The sequence below is a fragment of the Megalopta genalis genome, chromosome 2 (genome assembly GCF_051020955.1).
Source record: "Megalopta genalis isolate 19385.01 chromosome 2, iyMegGena1_principal, whole genome shotgun sequence".
Lineage (NCBI taxonomy): Eukaryota > Metazoa > Arthropoda > Insecta > Hymenoptera > Halictidae > Megalopta > Megalopta genalis.
In genome coordinates this window covers 10,701,053-10,720,158 of record NC_135014.1, presented here as the reverse complement: position 1 = coordinate 10,720,158, position 19,106 = coordinate 10,701,053, and the positions used below count along the sequence as shown (strand labels likewise).

At 51.9% G+C, this 19,106-nt stretch overlaps 1 protein-coding gene across 5 annotated transcripts in view; it reads left to right on the top strand.

Annotated features, from left to right (window-relative positions):
* The first annotated feature begins 6,537 nt into the window (after window positions 1-6,537).
* LOC117220825 (serine protease inhibitor dipetalogastin) overlaps window positions 6,538-19,106 on the top strand; it is a 33,320-nt gene continuing 20,751 nt past the window's right edge. The window contains exon 1 of one of the 5 annotated variants that reach the window (XM_076518352.1): window positions 6,538-7,475. In XM_076518352.1, the coding sequence (XP_076374467.1) occupies window positions 7,418-7,475 (58 nt within the window). In that variant the 5' untranslated portion in view covers window positions 6,538-7,417. The other 4 variants (XM_076518353.1, XM_033471181.2, XM_076518354.1 and 1 more) reach the window with 4 other exon arrangements.

The following is a 19,106-nucleotide window of genomic DNA, read 5'->3' as shown; positions in this document are numbered from 1 at the left end:
ACTTCGCGGGCCGATTACATTCCATGGTCGGACTGCGGATCGATTGCGAAGGGCATCGTCGTTGTCGCGCGTCGGTAAAGCGGCGCGGCGAGCTTCGTCGATAAGTTGCGCCTACCTTGCCTCGTACGGTAACGCGAAACAATCGGTAAAGAAAACGGAAAAAATCGTTGAAATCGTTCGACGATCTCAAGTGCCTTTATTCGGGCGGAAAAGACGGGTCCGTGTTCGTCGACTTCGAATTGGATGAAAGGTAACGACCATAAATCATGAATTACCTACCTGTGAACCGTTAGAGCGCGGATCGCGCGAATCGCGAAGGAAAAGAGAGTGCGAGAGCGAAATTCACGGCGCACCAGGAGGAGCCTATGCACCGGGAACGCGGTCGTAAATTGGTCGCCGATAAATAATGGACGAGTCTTGTTTTGCCGGCCATAGCTGCTAAAGGAGGCTGTGTTAACGGTCCACGGAAGGGATCACTGCCGGTGCACGGACGTCGTGTCCTCGACATTGTGATCGTTACCTTCGCATGTCGAATGCGACCGAGTTCCAGCTAGAAGAAGTAGTCTGTCGGGTAGTGGTCAGCAGTCTACCCCACTGTACCTGGCGACAGTTTTCAGCGGAATAGGTTAAATTCCGTTACGTTTCATTGGATTTCGAATCTGGTACTTTCCGTTCGCGGGTGGGGGCACGTTAATCGCTGAATTTAAATGTTACGCGGATCGCTCGTTACCCGGTCTTGGTTAGGTCTGCGCTAGGATCGCTGGTAGGCCGTTAAAAGTTCGAATCGGTTCGTCGGCCCTCCGCGGCGCTCTTCGATAGCCAGCGGAAGGTAGCATAGCTTGCGTTTCGGTTCGTGCTGCCCGGTTGGACATCCGCTAACCTCGTTAGCGCCTAAACAAGGTATCGAAGACATCGCATGCATTCAATTACAGTCGTGTCATAAATTGCGTCCGCCTATAAATAGAGCGGTCTCCTTAGCTCGGCTATTAACCGATTCGTTGTAAAATGTAGCGATCTCGTATCGGGCACCAATTATGCAACCTGTTCCAGCTCGTGGCGGCGTCGCATCTGAAACGCCTCTGGTCGCAACAACTTTTGATAAGTTGTACAGCTCTGCTCGGCGAATGAGGAATCGCTATCGCGCGGCTATTTAATCAGCATATCCGATTACTTTCTCGTAAACATATTCGTTTCAGATAGGGCGAGACGGCCGGTTAATTGCAGGTGCCACTGGCAATTTTCAATCGATCAACAACTTGGACGCCATCGTTCGCGTGCGCAAAGCGTCCGTTGGATAATTTCCGGCGATTAGATCGCAGGAGACACGACGTAAAGTATCCGGACGGTGTGCAACGATGATCAACGAATTTTGGTCAGGCTATTGTCGGAGTTGACCCCGACGTTACAGTAAGGATGAACGAACGAGAAACAAGAGTAACCGTGTACGGTTCACGGGAAAGTAGAAAAGCGATCTAAAGCGGTGTCTAATCAACGTTTATGTCTAGGTAATTATTCGCCGCGTAGGTTTCCTGAGGCGCAGAGGCCTTAATTTGTGGCAATAAACGAGCAAAGAACGGCGGGAATCGAAGTGGCAGAAATGGATCGTGACTTCTTTGCCGAATGGCTGGCCTGCACCGTACGCCACACGTCGCCCCCCCCCCCACCCCGGTTAACGAGGAACAACGTGGAACCGTGTGTTGGTTGTGCCGAGTCGACGGTCCGGTTCTACGACGGAGGTGTCAATCCCATTATGTCTGCCTGCTGATCCGTTCAGTAACCGGCAGCAAATCGAATCAACAGGTTCTACGGAAAATAAAAGCCGCAAAATGCGCCAAACGACTCTACTTTACTCGACTGGACACGACATGGCGAAGCCTCCTGCGTCACGCAACGATGACACGTTTTACACTTTATCTCCAGGATGAGCCCATTAGTCTAAGTATATGGAGAATGCGTGTAAACATAGCGTTACTAGATGTCCGAGATCGAATTTTTCCCTTTCCTTGCAGTGTCCCGGATCATTTTTACTGGAATACGGTAACCCTGTGTAAACACCGTGTTTATCCAGTAGCGGTAGATTCTGGGTCCATCGCTGCAACCAGCATGGTCACCGGCGTCGTCATCAAGCATCGACATTGGCATCGGTAACAGCCAACAGTTGCTATCCAAAAGTATTTCTTCGCCGGACGATCCAGACTGGCTTTTTTTAACTTTCGCAGGGATTAACGAACAGGTGTACCGTGTACCTCGCGACGGCGGCGCTCGAACGTTTAAAAGGTCGTTAAACAGCGCCCTTGTCCGCTACCAGGCTGAATATTACCGCGAGCCAAGAGGTGACAGGACCTGATGGTAATTTAGAGAATGGCCGGAGAGCATGGCCGGCTCGCTGTGTCCCGGTTGCAAACGCGTTGCACATTCGCCTTGTCCGGTCGCATACTTTACGAGTTCCCCTGTATGGTCACGAACACGGGACACTATACCGCACCGCTATACTTCGCCTTGACAGCGGCGAAATGTTTATTTAATACATGGAATATCCCGATTCTCGGCTCCGCCGAGGATCTACACGGTGTAGCCCGGCGCGGCCCACGACTCCTCTCGTTTCTTTCAATGCTCCGCTCGTCGCTCGTACATCTTCGGCCCGCCTAAACATTTCTCCCGTCGAACGGAACTCTCCCGCGTACGAGATACACGCGGGATACTTCAAGGGGTGGAAGGGGGATTGGTGATGCCGCTGTCGAGGCGTACGCGAGCCTTGGAAATCTCGGATACAATTTGTCCGAGCATCGTCGACCGTTTCTACTCTGTCTCCGACATGCATCAGTTTTCACCACGGCGCGCATATTTGGCGCGCTCACTGCCAACGACACTGCGGCGTTGGGTATCAAACTTTGTTCGTAGACCACAGTCCGGTCTAAATTGTTTCAGAATTCACGGTAGAACACATGTCGTACTTGGCAGTGAACGCTGAACGATCGTCGAATGGAAACAGCGAGCGACAGACGGGACGCGTTAACTTTGTAAGTTTCGATACGCGGCCGTCGGCGTACGACGATTCAGTGATCAAGCCTCGGCGTCGATTTTTGCGATTCCGTTCGATCCGGCCGGCTCGCATGAAATACGAGCGAAATCGCGGAGAGAATCCGGCGGAAGTGGGCGCGGTTGCGCGGCCTTCTTCGAGATGCGCCCGTTCCGATAGACAACGCTGCGCGACACCGCGATTATTAATATTTCTCCGTCGATCGATCAACGTCTCGTTGGTTAGTTAACGGCGCGGGTATTGTAAATCATCGATAAGTTAAATGGTACCGCGGGCGAGCGTATCCTGTAGCGTCGCGTGACTCGGCTGCTATTCAAGGGGAATCGGTGCTGTTGCGGCGTTGTGCAGCACGGCTCCCTGCGAAACGATGCATCGCGTTTCCGAGCGTTTATTTTAATGCGAACGGACGAATGGACGAACGATCGCGCCTCGCCTCTGCGCTTTAATAATCCCCGTTTCGGCTCGATTTCACGCGGCTAATGATTCTTAACCGCTCCGCGCAGCGCCGCGCCGTGGGATTATTAATTAATCGGCGCATAACGGTGCAGAGGTTGTCCGGCATAATGTTACAATAATTTACGACGCCCGTGGTCGGGCGGACCGATCGCAGGTGCTCCTCTCGGGTCCGCGGTCGACCAAAGTGGATCACCTTCGTGGTGCCTCGTCGCGAACGCGAACGCGAGCGCAAGTACCGGGCGCGTTCCCGCCGTCAAATTATCCTGTTGTCAGACTGGTATCGGTGGCGCGAGCCTCCTTTGATCCTTCCGAGGTTTATGGAACCATGTCCGAAGGAAATACGCTGGAAAATGCGGCCATTAAATCGGACACAAGCCGCGATCGCGTTTATACGCAATTACGGGGCGTAGACGAAGGCGAAGCGAGAGGCGAGCGAGAAGCGAAGCGAAGGCGAGGGCGGCTCGCGGCTGTTCGAACACGCGCGCCACTTAATAACTTAATCTGTCGGACGAATCGTGTCGGTACGGTTCGCGTGTCGACGCAGCCTCTCTCTCTATTTCTCTCTCTTTGTCTCCCTCTCTCTTTCTCTCTCTTCCGCTCCCTCTCCGGCGCAATTGAAAACCAGCGAAAAGGGGGTCGATCGCGACTGATCGCAAACAAAAGCCGCGATAGAGGCGAGAAAGCCGGTTCGCGAGCCGCTCGCGCAGCAACGATCGCGTCCCGGCCTCTCCGGCGCGGAAAAATACGGGACAGGCTCGCAAGATGCAGCGTTTATAGACGCGTATAATGAATCCATTCAAATTCAATTCGCTCGGAGGGTATGTGTTCCGGGGACGCGCGTACGCGCGCACGCGCGGCTGCGGGCCCAGCGGCTCCGGAGCCGGGTCCCTCGCCTCTCGTCATTTATTATTTCTTACCGCGAAAATTTATGATGCCCGTCAAGCCCGGACGAGTGGGCTCGCGGACACTTTGTTTCCCATAAATCATTCGCGGTGGAAGCCCGATTTAAATCGATTTAAGCGTCGCACGCGCGCACGCTCGGCGCGGGTTTTAGGCTGTTCACCGCACTCGATCGAAGGTCCTCGGCAAGGACACCTCGGTGTGCGCCTACCCGGCATGCTCCGCCGCGCCGCGGCGTGCAGGACCGGCCCGTTTCGTAACGACGTCCGAACGACCCGGCGAACGGGGTCGTTGCTCGACCGTTTCGTTGTTTTAAGGCCGTCGTTCGTGAAGCACATGCAAAAACATGCGAATCGTTACACGTAGACGGTCACCTGGCCCGGTTGGTCGGCCGGCCGGTTGCTCGGTAGGCTGTTCCCGGTGGGGGCAGATCGGAATACCTGATCGACGGTTTTTACAGAAACGCGTCGAACGTGTTACGTCGGACGCCGAACGATTCCTCATTCGGTTCTCTCTCCGTTTCAGACACGCGAGCGCCCGACACGAACCGGCGCACGCCCGTGCGGACGGATCTTCCCTGCGGTCCCTGCTTCGCGGACCAAAACAATGCCGGGAAAATCGAACACGGAAATCTTGGCACTCTCGACCACGGAGCGAGCAACCATGTGAAACGCGTAAGTGGGTTAACGTTCGAATCCGCGAACGAGAATTCGCGATACCGCGACCAGCGTCGTCAGCGATGCGTTTGTCCCTTCGGCGAGCCCGAAATGACTTGGACTCGATGTTCGTAGGGTTTTGGACGGCGCGGCGGATCTCAAACGGGACACCCTGTACGTGGATTTTACGGACCGGGAGATAGGTGGCCGATGCCGGTGAACGATCCCCCCTGATCTCAGCCGAGACAGGAGAAGGTTCGGATGCACCTGCAACCGCAGCATCGAGCTGGCGAGAGGCCCCGCCACACATTAGGCTACCTGTTGCCTCGGGCCATTGCCACACTTTCATGGGTAACAACAGGCCGCGCGGTTTTTTTTTCAGAGCCCGACCGCGCGGACATTAGGAAAACCGGCAACTGGAGCACCGAGAGCGATTTCGCCGAATCTAGGAGAGGCACGAGCGCCGGTGAGAGATCGGCTCCGCGACCTGTCTGAACCATGGATCGATTCACGATAAAATTATCGAACGGTCCCATTAGAATCGACGCGCGCGGGCGCCGTTCACTGAGAAAGTTCTTGCGATCATTTCGCTCACGTGTCCGATTAGCGCGGCTCTCGCTCGCTGGCAGGCCGCGTACGCCACGCACGCTCGCGTGCTGTCCGCGATATTTCTGTATTAATTAATCGGCGATCACAGGAAACGCAGTCTTCTCGGAAACGGCCGTTCGCGACGCGACGCGACTTCTCCGTTCGCAGTTTGCGCGCGTGAAACCGCGGCTCGCGCCGCGCCGCGCCGGTTCGAACGTAAGTAGGAAAGGAGACTAATGTCGCTGTCGGTAACAAGAAAATTCCCCCCGTGATCATTCGATTAGAAAGTGCACCCGTTCAAATGTAAATCGACCAGCCGATCGCGCTTACCCGAACACCGAGCCCCGACGTCTTCGCCTCTCGACCGAGAACATTCCTTCGCCGCCGGAACATTTACACTATTAATCGTCTAACTTTCTCAATCAAGTTTCCCATCGAACGGGGTCCGCGCGGAGGCCGGTTGGTTATCAGGGTGGATCGTTCTCTGAAAAGGAAAACGATCCTTTTTCCCCACTTTTCCCATTCCGTCGAGCTAAAGTCTTCCGATGCTTCGCAGGTACCGCGAGTTTCGTAGAGTCCAAGGAACGTCGCCGCGGAGGACCAGGCGTTGGAGACAGATGGTCTCCCGTTTCGCGGTGATACCGCGAGGGCAACGAGAAGGCGGAGGAGGACAAGGTGGAAGATGAGAAGGAAATCGAAAAGGAAGTCGCGGAGGAAGCCGAAGAAGAGGTCGAAGCGAAAGAGTAAGAAGCGTTCTCCGGTGGAGGAGGAAGAGCTGGCCTACAAACCGATGATTCTCCGATCTCCGAAAAGGAAAACGATCCTTTTTCCCCACTTTTCCCATTCCGTCGAGCTAAAGTTTTCCGATGCTTCGCAGGTACCGCGAGTTCCGTAGAGTCCAAGGAACGTCGCCGCGGAGGACCAGGCGTTGGAGACAGGTGGTCTCCTGTTTGGCGGTGATAACGCGAGGACGACGACGAGGAGGAGGAAGCCAAGGTGGAAGATGAGAAGGAAATCGAAGAGGAAGTCGAGGAGGAAGCCGAAGAAGAGGTCGAAGCGGAAGAGTAAGAGGCGTTCTCCGGTGGAGGAGGAAGAGCTGGCCTAGAAACCGATGATTCTCCGATCTCCGATCGGCCGGTGGTCGTTTTCAGGCTTCGTCCCCCAGGCTCGACCGCGTCTCGTCCAGCTCTCGGGACCCCTGACAGCCCCCCTCGTTTGACTGGCCGTCGTCGACGACGATGGTAATGGTAAATGGCCCATGGAGAGGCTCTCCGGTCCGCGCCTCCACTGGAAACGGGAGCACGCCACGTGAAAGTAGGAAGGGGAGGCTATAGCCGGACCGACGTCGCTTCGTGCGCCTCAGTCGTTCGTGGACCTCGAAGGACGATAGAGGTCGAAGAGGGCACTTCCTCCTCTCCTTCCTCACGGCGCCACACACCGGCACACCACGCAGCAACACACCGTCTCTTCTCCTTTCTCCGAGACATCTCCGCATCTTGCCCGCGCGCCTGCCTTCGGCCTTATCCTCCTTGACAACCGGTGGCGAGAGGGCACGAGCGTCCACGCAATAAGATAATCGCTCGCAGACGTCCGCCTACTGCGCTCCGAGATAGTTGTCTTCGTAAAACCCGTCGACGCAGTTCGCCCGTTTCCGTCCTCGTCGACGTCAACGTCAACGTCAACGTCAACGTCAACGTCTTCGTCCTCGTCTTCGACATCGCGGTTGATACCGGACTATACGGATCGGAACAGTACCTACGCCTTTGCTAAACCAAGGATGCAACGTCACGTCTGCCTCGTCGTCGGGACGCTGCTGCTGCTGTGTTGTCTTCAAGGTCGGTATCATTTTTAATTCTCGCGGCCGAGGCTCGATCGACGCCGAGGCAGATTCTCGATCGCGTTCCGCGCGCACCGGTGAAAGTCGCAACAGGTCGCAACCTCCTTTCGGTTCGCGTCTCTCTCGCGAAACCTTGTCCCTGGTTTCCCCGTTTCCTCGTTCGTTCCTTCGTTCGTTCGTTCGGTCGTTCGGCGGTACGGAAACAGGAGCGGGCGCGCATGCGGTCGCATGCATGCCCGTTCACCCCCGCGTTTCTGCCTCCGGCTGGCCGCCGTTGCACCGTAGCCCGCACCCGTGGTTACCGCGCGGAAATTCCACCGTCTCGGAAAATGATCGATAATTCGTTCCCGTCTGCCGCAACTAATTTCAACGGTTCCCCGCGAACTGGGTCAGAGCCGACGGGCTCGCAAAGTTCAAAGGGACACCGGGATCACCCGAGCCCGGAATGCAAATAGAACGGTGTCCACGTCCGGCCCGTAAATCAAACGAGAGCAACTCACCATTGTCCGGATTTATTTCGAGCCGGCGCGGAACTCGCGCGTGCGAAACACTCCGGCCCGGGCTTTTGTAAGCGGAATTAACGGCTTCGCGGTCGTTAATATTCGGTTTGTCCATTGTAAGAGAGCCCGCGGCCCATTACGCGGCCTAACGGTAATCGGGAACGATTCGATATCGGCCGTGGAATTCGACCATGAAACGCGAGAGGTGTGTGCTGGACACGCCTGAATTATTTCCACGTCCAGGATCGCAGCGGATAGCGCGCGCGATTCGCACGCGATCCGACTCCTTCCGGAGCGGCCGGGGGCCGATGCTTCTCTATCGTCGCCGAACCGTTCACCAACACCCTCTTGTCCCCCTGCAGCCCTTTTTCTCGGCAAATGGCTTTAGTCGGAGCGCCCATTGAATTCTCCGCAGGGAGCCGGTATCTCTCCGCGGCCAAGTGCGATGCTCTTTCAGTCGCCACGCCGCACCGCTCCGCTTCGAACGGGGAGGAACAGAGACCAAAGGAAAAAGGAGGACCGATGGTTTTTCGTTTTAATCTCCCGCACGGTCGCGACGGCTCGTGCACGAGCCGGCTCACGAGAGGGCGAGTTCCTTCCTCTTCCTTTCCTATATCTACGCTCCTATGCGCATAGTCCTCGTTTCATCGTTTCATCCCGTCATCGTTTAATCGTTTCATCGTTTCATTGTTACAATGGCGGGCAGCAACGCTCCTGCTCCCTTAGTTCACCGTACCACACGTTTCCTCAATTCGCGCGACACCTTTTTTTACGCGAACTTCCTCGTCCTGCTTCGAAATTTAGTCCGTTTCAATTTCGACATAGGGTAAGTGTGACTATTACCGCGGACGTCCCATATACCGTGGTATATTATTTTATAAAAGTAATAAAATCTAACGTTTTACAGCGCGCGATCTTCTAGAGACGAATCCCATAATTTTTTATACGTTTAATATTGATAATTTATGACGTACAAGTAGCAGCAATCGCAGTTCTAATTCATTGTTCGTCGACTCTTGATATTACTTACTAGCGTAGTACATACGTACTTGGCGCATAGTTTTTTTTTACTATGTGCGTACATTACCGTGGCGCTTTACCGAACCGCGTATCTTAACCTATACTATGCAGTTCTCGACGAGCCGGCGCGAACACGCTTGATCCTGGAGTACGTACACACCTAATTAGTAAAGTGCTGCATGTGAGAATATCTTGATCCGTAGAAATTGTAGCCGCGTGTGTACATTTAAAAGAAAATGGGTTATGTCAACGTTGACACGCAGCAATCAGAACGTCCGCGGTATGTATTTTAAGTCTCGATAATAGGTGCATAACCTCGGTAATATATGCTTACGCATAGTTTCTTTACGTTACGCTTTTTAATGAGATTCGTGCTTTCAGAGAAATTCAGTATTTGGAGAAAACTAGATATTCAAATTAAAGAATAATAGGTTATTCGTAGGCTGATAGGTTAGCTCGAGTTGTCGATTTATTTATTATATTCATCGACAAACCGCAGTAATATCTATACTCGTCCTAGGCTGCTTTAACTTCGATACAAATGTTCGAAGTTGAACAGCTTCTCCGGCTTCAACGTAAAAGATATCATCGTTTCATATTCGGTTCGATCCGCTGCGCGGCGTGGGCGACGGAGGAGGAACGCACCGACGAGAATCGCCGGTGATAATTAATTGTGAAAGTCGAAAAAATAAACGCTTCACGGTATCGCGGAGATCTGGGCTAGGATCATGGACGTCGACCTCCGCGCAACGAATCTCTCAAGGTCGCTGGAATCGCGACGAAACAACCGCGCGCGCGAGCGGGTTTAATTAAGGAAACGAGGGAAACGCATCGGGTCGCGCGATCAGCGGCAGATAGCCGGCGAGGAATGTCTCCGGCGAGTGTGTTGGCGGTGGTTCGATCGAACGGATCGATACACGCGTTGCACGCGAAAGGGTTCCCCCCGGGTGCGCCTCCGACCGAGGGAGACCACGAAAAAAAGAAGGATCGCGATTCGCGCGGGATTCGCAATTAGCTGAGATTAGCGAATAGATTGTTGTTAACACGTTATCGTCCGGATGGCTAAAGATAGTCATTTTCTCGACTGCTCGCGAAATGCCGGGGACGGCTACCAATAGTCGACGCTTAGTAAAAAGAACCTGATATAATTGTTAATTAATTTTTAACTTTTTCCCAATTAATTTAATGTCTTTAATTAATTGAATTTTCTTCTTGAAAAAATTCGGTCGTGGTCGCTCCTGCGACCAAGCTTGTTCGCATTGTTTCCATTGAAACATCGATGCCGTGTGTTCAATCCGTTGTAGTGGTAGCATTTCTTTGTTTCACACCCCGTATGTACATACGCGGAAATCGTGAATCGGAAACGCGAGATAAAATCGTCGTTCCTGAACGACTATTTTGCGTTTCCGTTCATCGGCCGGATAATCCCCGGCGCTGCCAATTAGCGTCTCGTGTTTTAATTAATATTAGCCGAAAGGGTTGCCCTCGGCTTCTCACGGAACCCGCCCGGTCGGACCGTTGGCATTCTCACGCACCTAAGCGCTACCAACGAGCTCTCTCTCTCTCTCTCTCACTCTCTCTCTCACTCACACACACAATTTTTCTCTTTCTTTCTCTGTCACACACGTAGCCTCTCTCTTTCTTTCTTTGTCACACACATGGTCTCTCTCTTTCTCTCTCTCACTCTCTCTCTCTCTCTCTCTCACTCACTCACACACACACACAATCTTTCTCTTTCTTTCTTTGTCACACATATAGTTTCTCTCTCTCTCTCTCTCTCTCTCACTCACTCACTTACTCTCTCACTCATACACATAATCTTTTTCTTTGCTGTCACACACATAGTCTCTCTCTTTCTTTCTCTATCACACACACAGTCTCTCTCTTTCTCTCTCTCTCTCTCTCTCTCTCTCTCTCTCTCTCTCTCTCTCTCTCTCTCTAATCAAGCTGTTCATTGCGCGATCGGCGGCATCACTAAAGTCGTCCGTGGTACAATTTTGTTGCCGTGAAACGTGCCGCGAACGGGTCGACGAAGAAAAAAGGGAAAAGATAGGATCCACATTGTTCCCGCGTCGAACCTTGAACGGAAAATGGGTCGCGCTCGTACGGTTGTGTGCTTACCTGGAAAATGAATCGTGTCGCACGAACGACGCGGTCCAAGATCCAGTCGAACCGCGATCGTCGACCGGTGCGTGTCGCCGAATTCGCGAGTGCTACAATTGTTCGCAGAGTCTCTCTCTCGAACTCGTCGAGCTCGTAACATAGTGCGTTGCGTGTGCATCAAGTTTTTCTCGCGAACGGTAAGCACTGACAAAAAATGAAGGAGGAGCAAGATGTATCGTTTCAACCCTTTGCACCCGAAAACATTTCACGTTTACACCCGAAGCAGTTTCTCCGATCTACGGTATTTTCATTTTACATAACCTAGCGCATTTTATGCGTATCAAATTCATTTCTGTGACTAGCTATTTTTGTTATTATTATTTATTAATTAATAATATTATATATTATATTATATTATATTATATTATATTATATTATATTATATTATATTATATTATATTATATTATATTATATTATATTATATATATTATATATAATATTATTAATTATTATTAATGAATAATATTATACGCAGTGATTTAATCGAAAGTACGCAGTATAAATTGCGTCGCTAGATTTCATAGTCGCCGACAAAATTTCTATTGTTGCTGCGAATGTTTACGTATCGGATAACCTTCGAGTAGTGAGCAAATATTTTCGTTTCGCAGACTGCAAAGACGTCATCGGTCGACGCGTGTGCGGCGGGTTTACTGTCTTTAGGGGTTAGGTTCGCGCGACGGTTACGCTTGCGACGCACTTTTTACCATCGATTTATAAATACAACCAAATTTGTTCATTGCAAAACTACTTCAACGAGTTATAACGACGCCACAGAGTCGTCATGCGTGTGCAGAGAGTTAACAATAACGATAATAATAGTTTATCGATGCCTGAAAGGATTAATAGTGTTGTGAAAAGTGTGACATGGGATATGCTGGCACGACTCTCCACGCTTGGAAAGGTACGTTGCTAGCTTTGATCTGCCCGAGATAGTTTCGATCCTGCAACATTAATCATCGACGGGTTAAAATATTCGATCGGCCGCGGCGCGTTGATAGGGTCGGCGTGTTCGTGCTGGCCGAGGGGAGGGACGCGCAAGAAATTAAGTATGCTAATCGAGAGGTGTTCTCGTCGTTTTGGAGGTCGAGAGGAATCGCGGGCCGAAAAGGGAGGAGCCGGCGTGTTGGATCGCGGCGATGCCGATAAGAATTACCGAGCTGCGGAATCGTTGGCGATAATGGCTTTCCAATATCGGCATAGCACCGATATATACCGATATATTTATACATGCGTGTGTGTGTGTGTGTGTGTATATATATATACACGTACAGTGACCCTGATTCGATACGAAATGCGAAACGCATTTGTTCAATTTCCGTTACAGGATCGGATAAAAAAAGAAAGAAGTTAAAAAATGAAAGGAAAGCCTTTTATTTGCTTTTGTCATTCCAAGCAATAGCAAAATTGAAAAAGAAACCATTCCAGTTACGGTCCAGCGGTCTGATCCCATTATCGTTTATTAATCAGCGTCGCTGCGCATATATTCCAACTTTTATTTCGATATTTTGTTGCTCTCTTTCCGTTCTTTACTTGCCGCATTTGCTTCGACTTACTCGAGAGACTGCTGTATAAAATCTCTTTATTTGTTATCACGTGTTGCGTAACGAAGGGTTTTCCTGCCCGTGTACCTGATCGGATTATTAACATTATTATTGCTATTATTACCGTAAACGCTCCGGGAAAGTTAGGTTCGAAACGAGAGGCTAACGAGCACCCGACACCGATCCGTCCGTTAAGTAGCGAGCCACGGCTAAGAAGGGGCCGCGCGTACCCTCGTTTTCCACTCGCCGGGAAATTCTTCGATCACGGTGCCGCTTACATATCGCGATACGTCTCGGTAATAGCGCTCGGGTTCGATCGGGTTTACGAGCCGAAACGCGCGCGTCGTCTCCGAGGAGCGTGACGCGCGCCGAGGAAAGTCGAATTCGTTTCCGCTGCTCGTTGCCGCGCGCGCGACGCTCGTGAGACGCGCGCCTCGCGTGTCGTTGGAAAGTGTTATCGAACGCTGGTCGTTCCGACGACGTCGGTCGAGGCTCTCGCTCGATCCCGGGGACTTCAACGAGCGAACGCGAAGCGTAACAGCTGTGTCGTTCTCGTGTTCCCGCGGCGAAGCAGCCTCCAGGGATGCGGAATAGTACCGCGCACGCGAGAGAAAGAGAGAGAGAGAGAGAGAGAGAGAGAGAGAGAACGGGATCTCGTTGGAGCGCGAAGCGGCGCTTTATTATTTCGTTATAATCTCCAGGAGCTATAAATTGCGAACGGTCCGCTCGTTTGAAAATATAACCGCGGTTTCGTACGGAATCGGCGAAGGGGTCGGTTACCTTGCGTATGGAAGCATTACATATTTCTGTATCCACGTAGAGAAGTTGCTCGACCATCTCTCGTTTCCCTATTGCGAGGCGCGGCACGTTTCGTCCGATACCGACCAGCGCCGAGAAACGCTCGACCATATAGGCGCCTCGATAAAAGATGATCCTCTAAAAGCGTTACGGTTTCGGTTCATTGACTTTCCTCGGCGCGTTCGGCATCCTCGTGACCCGGTTCTCCGCGTCGCCTTGCCTCGTCTCGACCCGACCCGTCCCCGTCCCACAGGAAACCGTTCGTGCCCGCTTCCACAACCACAGAGAAAAAGAGAGCATAACAGAGAAGGGAAAAGGGTTGCTCAGTGAGTCGAATTCCCGGTAGGTTGTAATTCCTACGAGCATGGAACGGGTTATTCACGCTCAAATGGACTCGCGTGCTCGCCTGAACGGAAAAACGCGACGGTCCGGTCCCTCGCGCGCGGATCTTCTGCTTATTAAATCGCGAATTAACGAACGGCCAGAAACCCCGTCGCGACGCGATTCGACACGACGCGACGCGATTCGACACGACGCGACGCGATTCGACTCGAGGCGACTCCACTCGACGTGACATGACGCGACGCGACTCCACTCCACTCGACTCGACACGACGCGACTCCACTCGACTCGACACGACTTCACTCGACTCGACTCGACACGACTTCACTCGACTCGACTCGACTCGACGCGACGCAACCCGACACGACTTCACTCGACGCGACTCGACGCGACGCAACCCGACGCGACTCGACTCGAGGCGACTCCATTCGACGCGACTCGAGGCGACTCCACTCGACGCGACGCGCCGGAATTGGCTCGTGCAATCTGTCGCCTTTAATTAATTCGTCCCGCGGGCCGGCTCGGGCCTGGTAATCGCGGACGATTACCTTGCTCGCTCGCCTGCCAGCCAGCCGCGACCGGCACCGACGAGATCCACGGCGATCCGGAGCCGGCCAGCCGGCACCTTCTCCCGATCGTGATTCACGGAAAAATGGAAAACGGTGCGCGCGTGCCAATTAGCGCCGGCCACGTGTAATTACATGTATAACGGGCGAGAGATCGCTCGCGTTCCGACATCCTGTTCACGTTCCGTAAGGGGACTCGCTGTCCGTGCAACGAATCCCGCGGCTCCACGAACCAAAAACCTTTTCGTTGCCGAACGATTCAAGGTCGTTTCCCACGATCGTTCCAGAGATACCGCTGTTTTTACCACTAATTGCCGCGGGTGGAGTGTCCGTTCCGTTCCGTTCTGTGCCGTACCGTGAAATATAATGCTCCCGGTTTTTGACCCAGTCCTCGCAATTAGCCCAGTTTCAGCACAGAATCGTCGTACCCGTGCTCGTATCTGTCTTCAGGATTTCCTGCACCCGTCGGACACGTTTATACCGGTCCAACGAAAAATAGTGCTTCCGTTTTCCTACAAGCGATCTCCGAATGTCGCGTCCGCTTCGGAAACAGTCCGGACGCGTTCTGGATCTGAATGTTTCGCATAAAAATGCCCAAAGAATTGCCAAAGAATTGTCAAAGAATTGCCAAAGAATTGTCAAAGAATTGCCAAAGAATTGCCAAAGAATTGTCAAAGTATTTCCAATTAGAGCGAATATAAAATTCCTCCAAATTCCTCCTCGTTATTCGCCAAATGTTTTCTTATTTATTAATCCTTCGCTGTCAAAATAATTTCTATATTATCACACATTTAATACGCACAAAATGTTCCAGGTTTCGATTGCAAAGGGTATAAATTGCTACAATAACCCTCTTCGTTTTGCTTGCTTTTTTGTGCACATCCTCGATATTCTTTCTTTCTCCGTTGCGTGAAAAAACTCCTAACGCAACACCTGTTCCTCGTCTTCTCCATTCAACCGTAGCGAAAGTGCAAGTAAATCTCGATCTATCCGATGGACGGTAATATACTCAATAATAAATGCATCGCGCACGGGGAACCGTACGCAAAGCATATACGTTTGGTCGCACGCGTCCGACGCTAACGGAAAATCTGATTTGCGCACGAACGTTGCGGCCGATCCTAATCGCCGTTTACGTGTCGCGTTTCGGTCCGAATTTAATGGACGTTTGTACGTTTCCCGGATCCGATTGCCCCTTGAACGGAACTAACTCTCCGAGACTGACTCTCCGCCAACCATGAGACCGTCTAAACGCACTAATCGTTTCCCCGGGATTCGAACGACCCGTTCGTTCCCGTTACTCGAAAATGCTTAGAAAATATTTGTACGGCCTGGTTCTGTGACACCGAAACCGGCCCGCGAGGTGCCGGCTAGGTGGCCGCAAGGTGGCCGCAAGGTGGTGGGACGACGAGGCTGCGTGTTCCTCGTGTCGTGTCTCTCTGCTTTCGACGCCAGTTCTACTCGAGCCCGACGGCTCTCTTCATTTTTTCTCTCTCAGCGATCTTGCAGCCGAGAAGAGGACGTCGAGTTTAGGCGCAACCTCTTGCAACGTTCGCGCGTAGAATCATTTTAGCAAATAGATGCAAAAACGGTACTCCGCGACACCCGGTTTGTGCAGCGAGAGAAGCGGCGAGCGCGCTGGTGTCCAATTTCAAAACAAACCACGACCTTTTTTAGACGTTTCCGAGGACCGGCCAACAAAATATTTCGAACGTAACTCGATTCCCGTTCGCTTTTCTCCAAACTGGATGTAAAAGAGCTTGCATGAAATTTGCTTTGACGATACATTGTCATCGTCTCCTTCGATATTAGAATTCTCTGTTGTCTAAAAATAGTAATAAAATGTAACCCGTTCTCTTTTCTCCAAACTAGACGTAAAAGAGCTTGCATGAAATTTGCTTTGATGAAACATTGTCATCGTTTCCCTCGATATTAGAATTCTCCGTTCTCTAAAAATAGTGATGAAATGTAAACCGTTTTCGCAAAATCATTGATCGTAGTTGTCGATCAAATTATTGTAATCCAGCGCTATAATTTACTTACTAACCGTGTTCTGTCGTCACGAACGTTAACGCGATTCCGCTTTTAATCCGGATGATCGAGGTTCTAACCGTACAACATTTCCGACCGGATAATTATTCTATTATTATTATTATTATTCTATTATTATTATTATTATTCTATTATTATTATTATTATTCTATTATTATTATTATTATTATTCTATTATTATTCTATTCTCTTCTGTCGAGACGAACTCAACGACCTCGCCGCTGTGTAGGAATACCCTTGAACCTTTGGAACAACGCTAAAAGATAATTGCGGTGACAGAAAGCGAATTCCGGGACCGGTGCGGCCCATCCACGGCGTGGTCCTCTCTGCCGGTCACGTTTCATAATTCAAGATCCGTTTCCCGTGGCCGTTATTAACAGCCCTTTCAGCGTTCGCGTTCTCTGTCCGCTGTCCGGCGGACCGTTCGCTAACAGCGCGTGACCAACGTTTAATACCTTCGCCGATCTCTTTGACGATCCCTGAGACGCGGCGACGACAGGCCTGCAACACAAAGAGGCGACGTGGCGGACACGCAGAAAGGATGGCAAAAGTGGCCGTAATCGACGCGTACCGGCGCGTCGGTACGGTGCGCCGTCGCGTCGAACACAGTCATCCCATTCGGGGATCTCGTTAGCGCCCTACTTTTGTGCAAACACAGTCGGCACCGAGAAGCCGTCCTCTCCTCCGGTCGAAGTCGCGAAGCGCAACCCTGTCGGCGATATCGCGATAGTAACACATACCGGTTGCCCTACCGGATATTATTAGCAGCCGCGTTTACGCTCGCTATTAATACGACAACCTGCTCGACTCGTTTCTCGAACTTCTTTGAACTATCAATTATTAGACAGTCGTGCGCGGCTCTCGAGTATCGCTAGGCTCGACGAGATAACCGGCTCTCGATGAACCGTGCCCCGCCGCGCATCCGTCTCGGCGGCGAAGCCGGTGCCCCAACCGGCAGGAAATGATCGAACTTCCCATATCCGTACTCGTCTTTGTCCGCTCGGGTAGACGACGATCCGTGACTAACCCTAAACTGCAGATCGCTCCGATTCGTACGCGTTGCCTTGCACGAATTACAGTGTAATTACGAGCATCGGTTAAAACATCAGTATCGCGATATCAATGAAAAAATATATATATAGAATATAAATTAAATTTAACATATAATCTTCACAATATACAATTTCATAAATACATAATTTCAATATATAATTTTATATTTCACTTAAATATACAGGATGTCTCACAAATGCCTCGCAGTCCGAAAGTGGCGGTTTCCTCGGGTCATTTGAAGCAACCATTTCCTGTGCGAAAATTTTCTCCGAGCACCGTTAACGAGTTATTAACGAAATGCAGTGACCAATGAGAGGCGAGCTCAGCTGGCGCGAGGCGACCGAGCCAATGAGCGGAACTGGCTGGGCCGCCTCGCGGCAGCCGCACTCGATTCTTATTGGTCACTGTTTTTCGTTAATAACTCGTTAACGGTGCCTCGGAGAAAATTTTTGTAACGGAAGAAGTTGCTTCAAATGACATTAAACAGCAAACGATGATTCTGATATCGAAGGACCGGTTGCCTTTATTCTACCGTAGTCGTGGAACGGAGAATTTGTAACCCGTCGTTACGCGCAGAGTTCGGTTGCGCCTGGGCGCAGGCAACCCGCGCGCGTCTCGTCCCGCTCGGATTTTTGACCGACAGCGTAGCCGGTTGCCTGCGCGAGGGTCTCGGTCCTCGGGCCGCCTCGGGTTAGCCAGCCTCCAGTCGAGCGAGACCGAAGAAAGTAGAAGTTGCTGTCGGGGTCCGTGAGTCGGCTCGACCGTGGCCCGTCTCCTTCGGCAAAGGATGTTCTCGGAAGAGCGCTCTTTACGATCCAGTCGGGTTGCTGGATGGCCGCAGCTGTACCAGCTACTTTATTATACGCGGTAGCCGGACCGACAGGCTGCGGCGGCGCTGCTACTCGGTCGCGTCGATTAACGAGCAGGCGTTGCTGCTCGCGTGTCTCTCTCTCTCTCTCGCTCTCTCTTTCTTTCTTTCTCGTCTACTCTCGCGATTCGCGCAACGCTTATCGTACTTCGCTATCGTCCGCGCTGATAAATGCACGGTGTCAGCGGCATTCGGTCCCGGCGTCGATAATCGATCGTGGAAAACGACGATGGACGATCGGGGTGGTACGTTCCTTCCGTTCGTTGTCTCGCGGTTATTGGCTCGTTAATCATTCCCGGCCGGCTCGACGCCACCCGACGCGACCCGACGCGACCCGACGCGGCTCGACGCCACCCGACGCGGCTCGACGCAACCCGACGCGGCTCGATGCGGCCCGATCGATCTGATGCGCCTTGTATCGACGATATTAACCCCGATCGCGTTCGCGTCGGCCGGTTTAAAATGCGGTTGGAAGACTGCCACTCTGTTTGCTCGCGGCTCTCCAACATCTCCGACCGCAATCTGATCCTCGGTTCTGCGGAACTGCGCCCCGTTCGATCGATAAAACCAGTCCGCTGTCCTTTCGGGAACGGCACCGTTAGCTCCTCGATCCGTTCGCGCCGATACTTGACTTACTTCGCTGACCCGAAGACCCAGTGAACCCGCTCGGACACGCGTCTCTCTCTCTCTCTCTCTCTCTCTCTCTCTCTCTCTCTCTCTCTCTC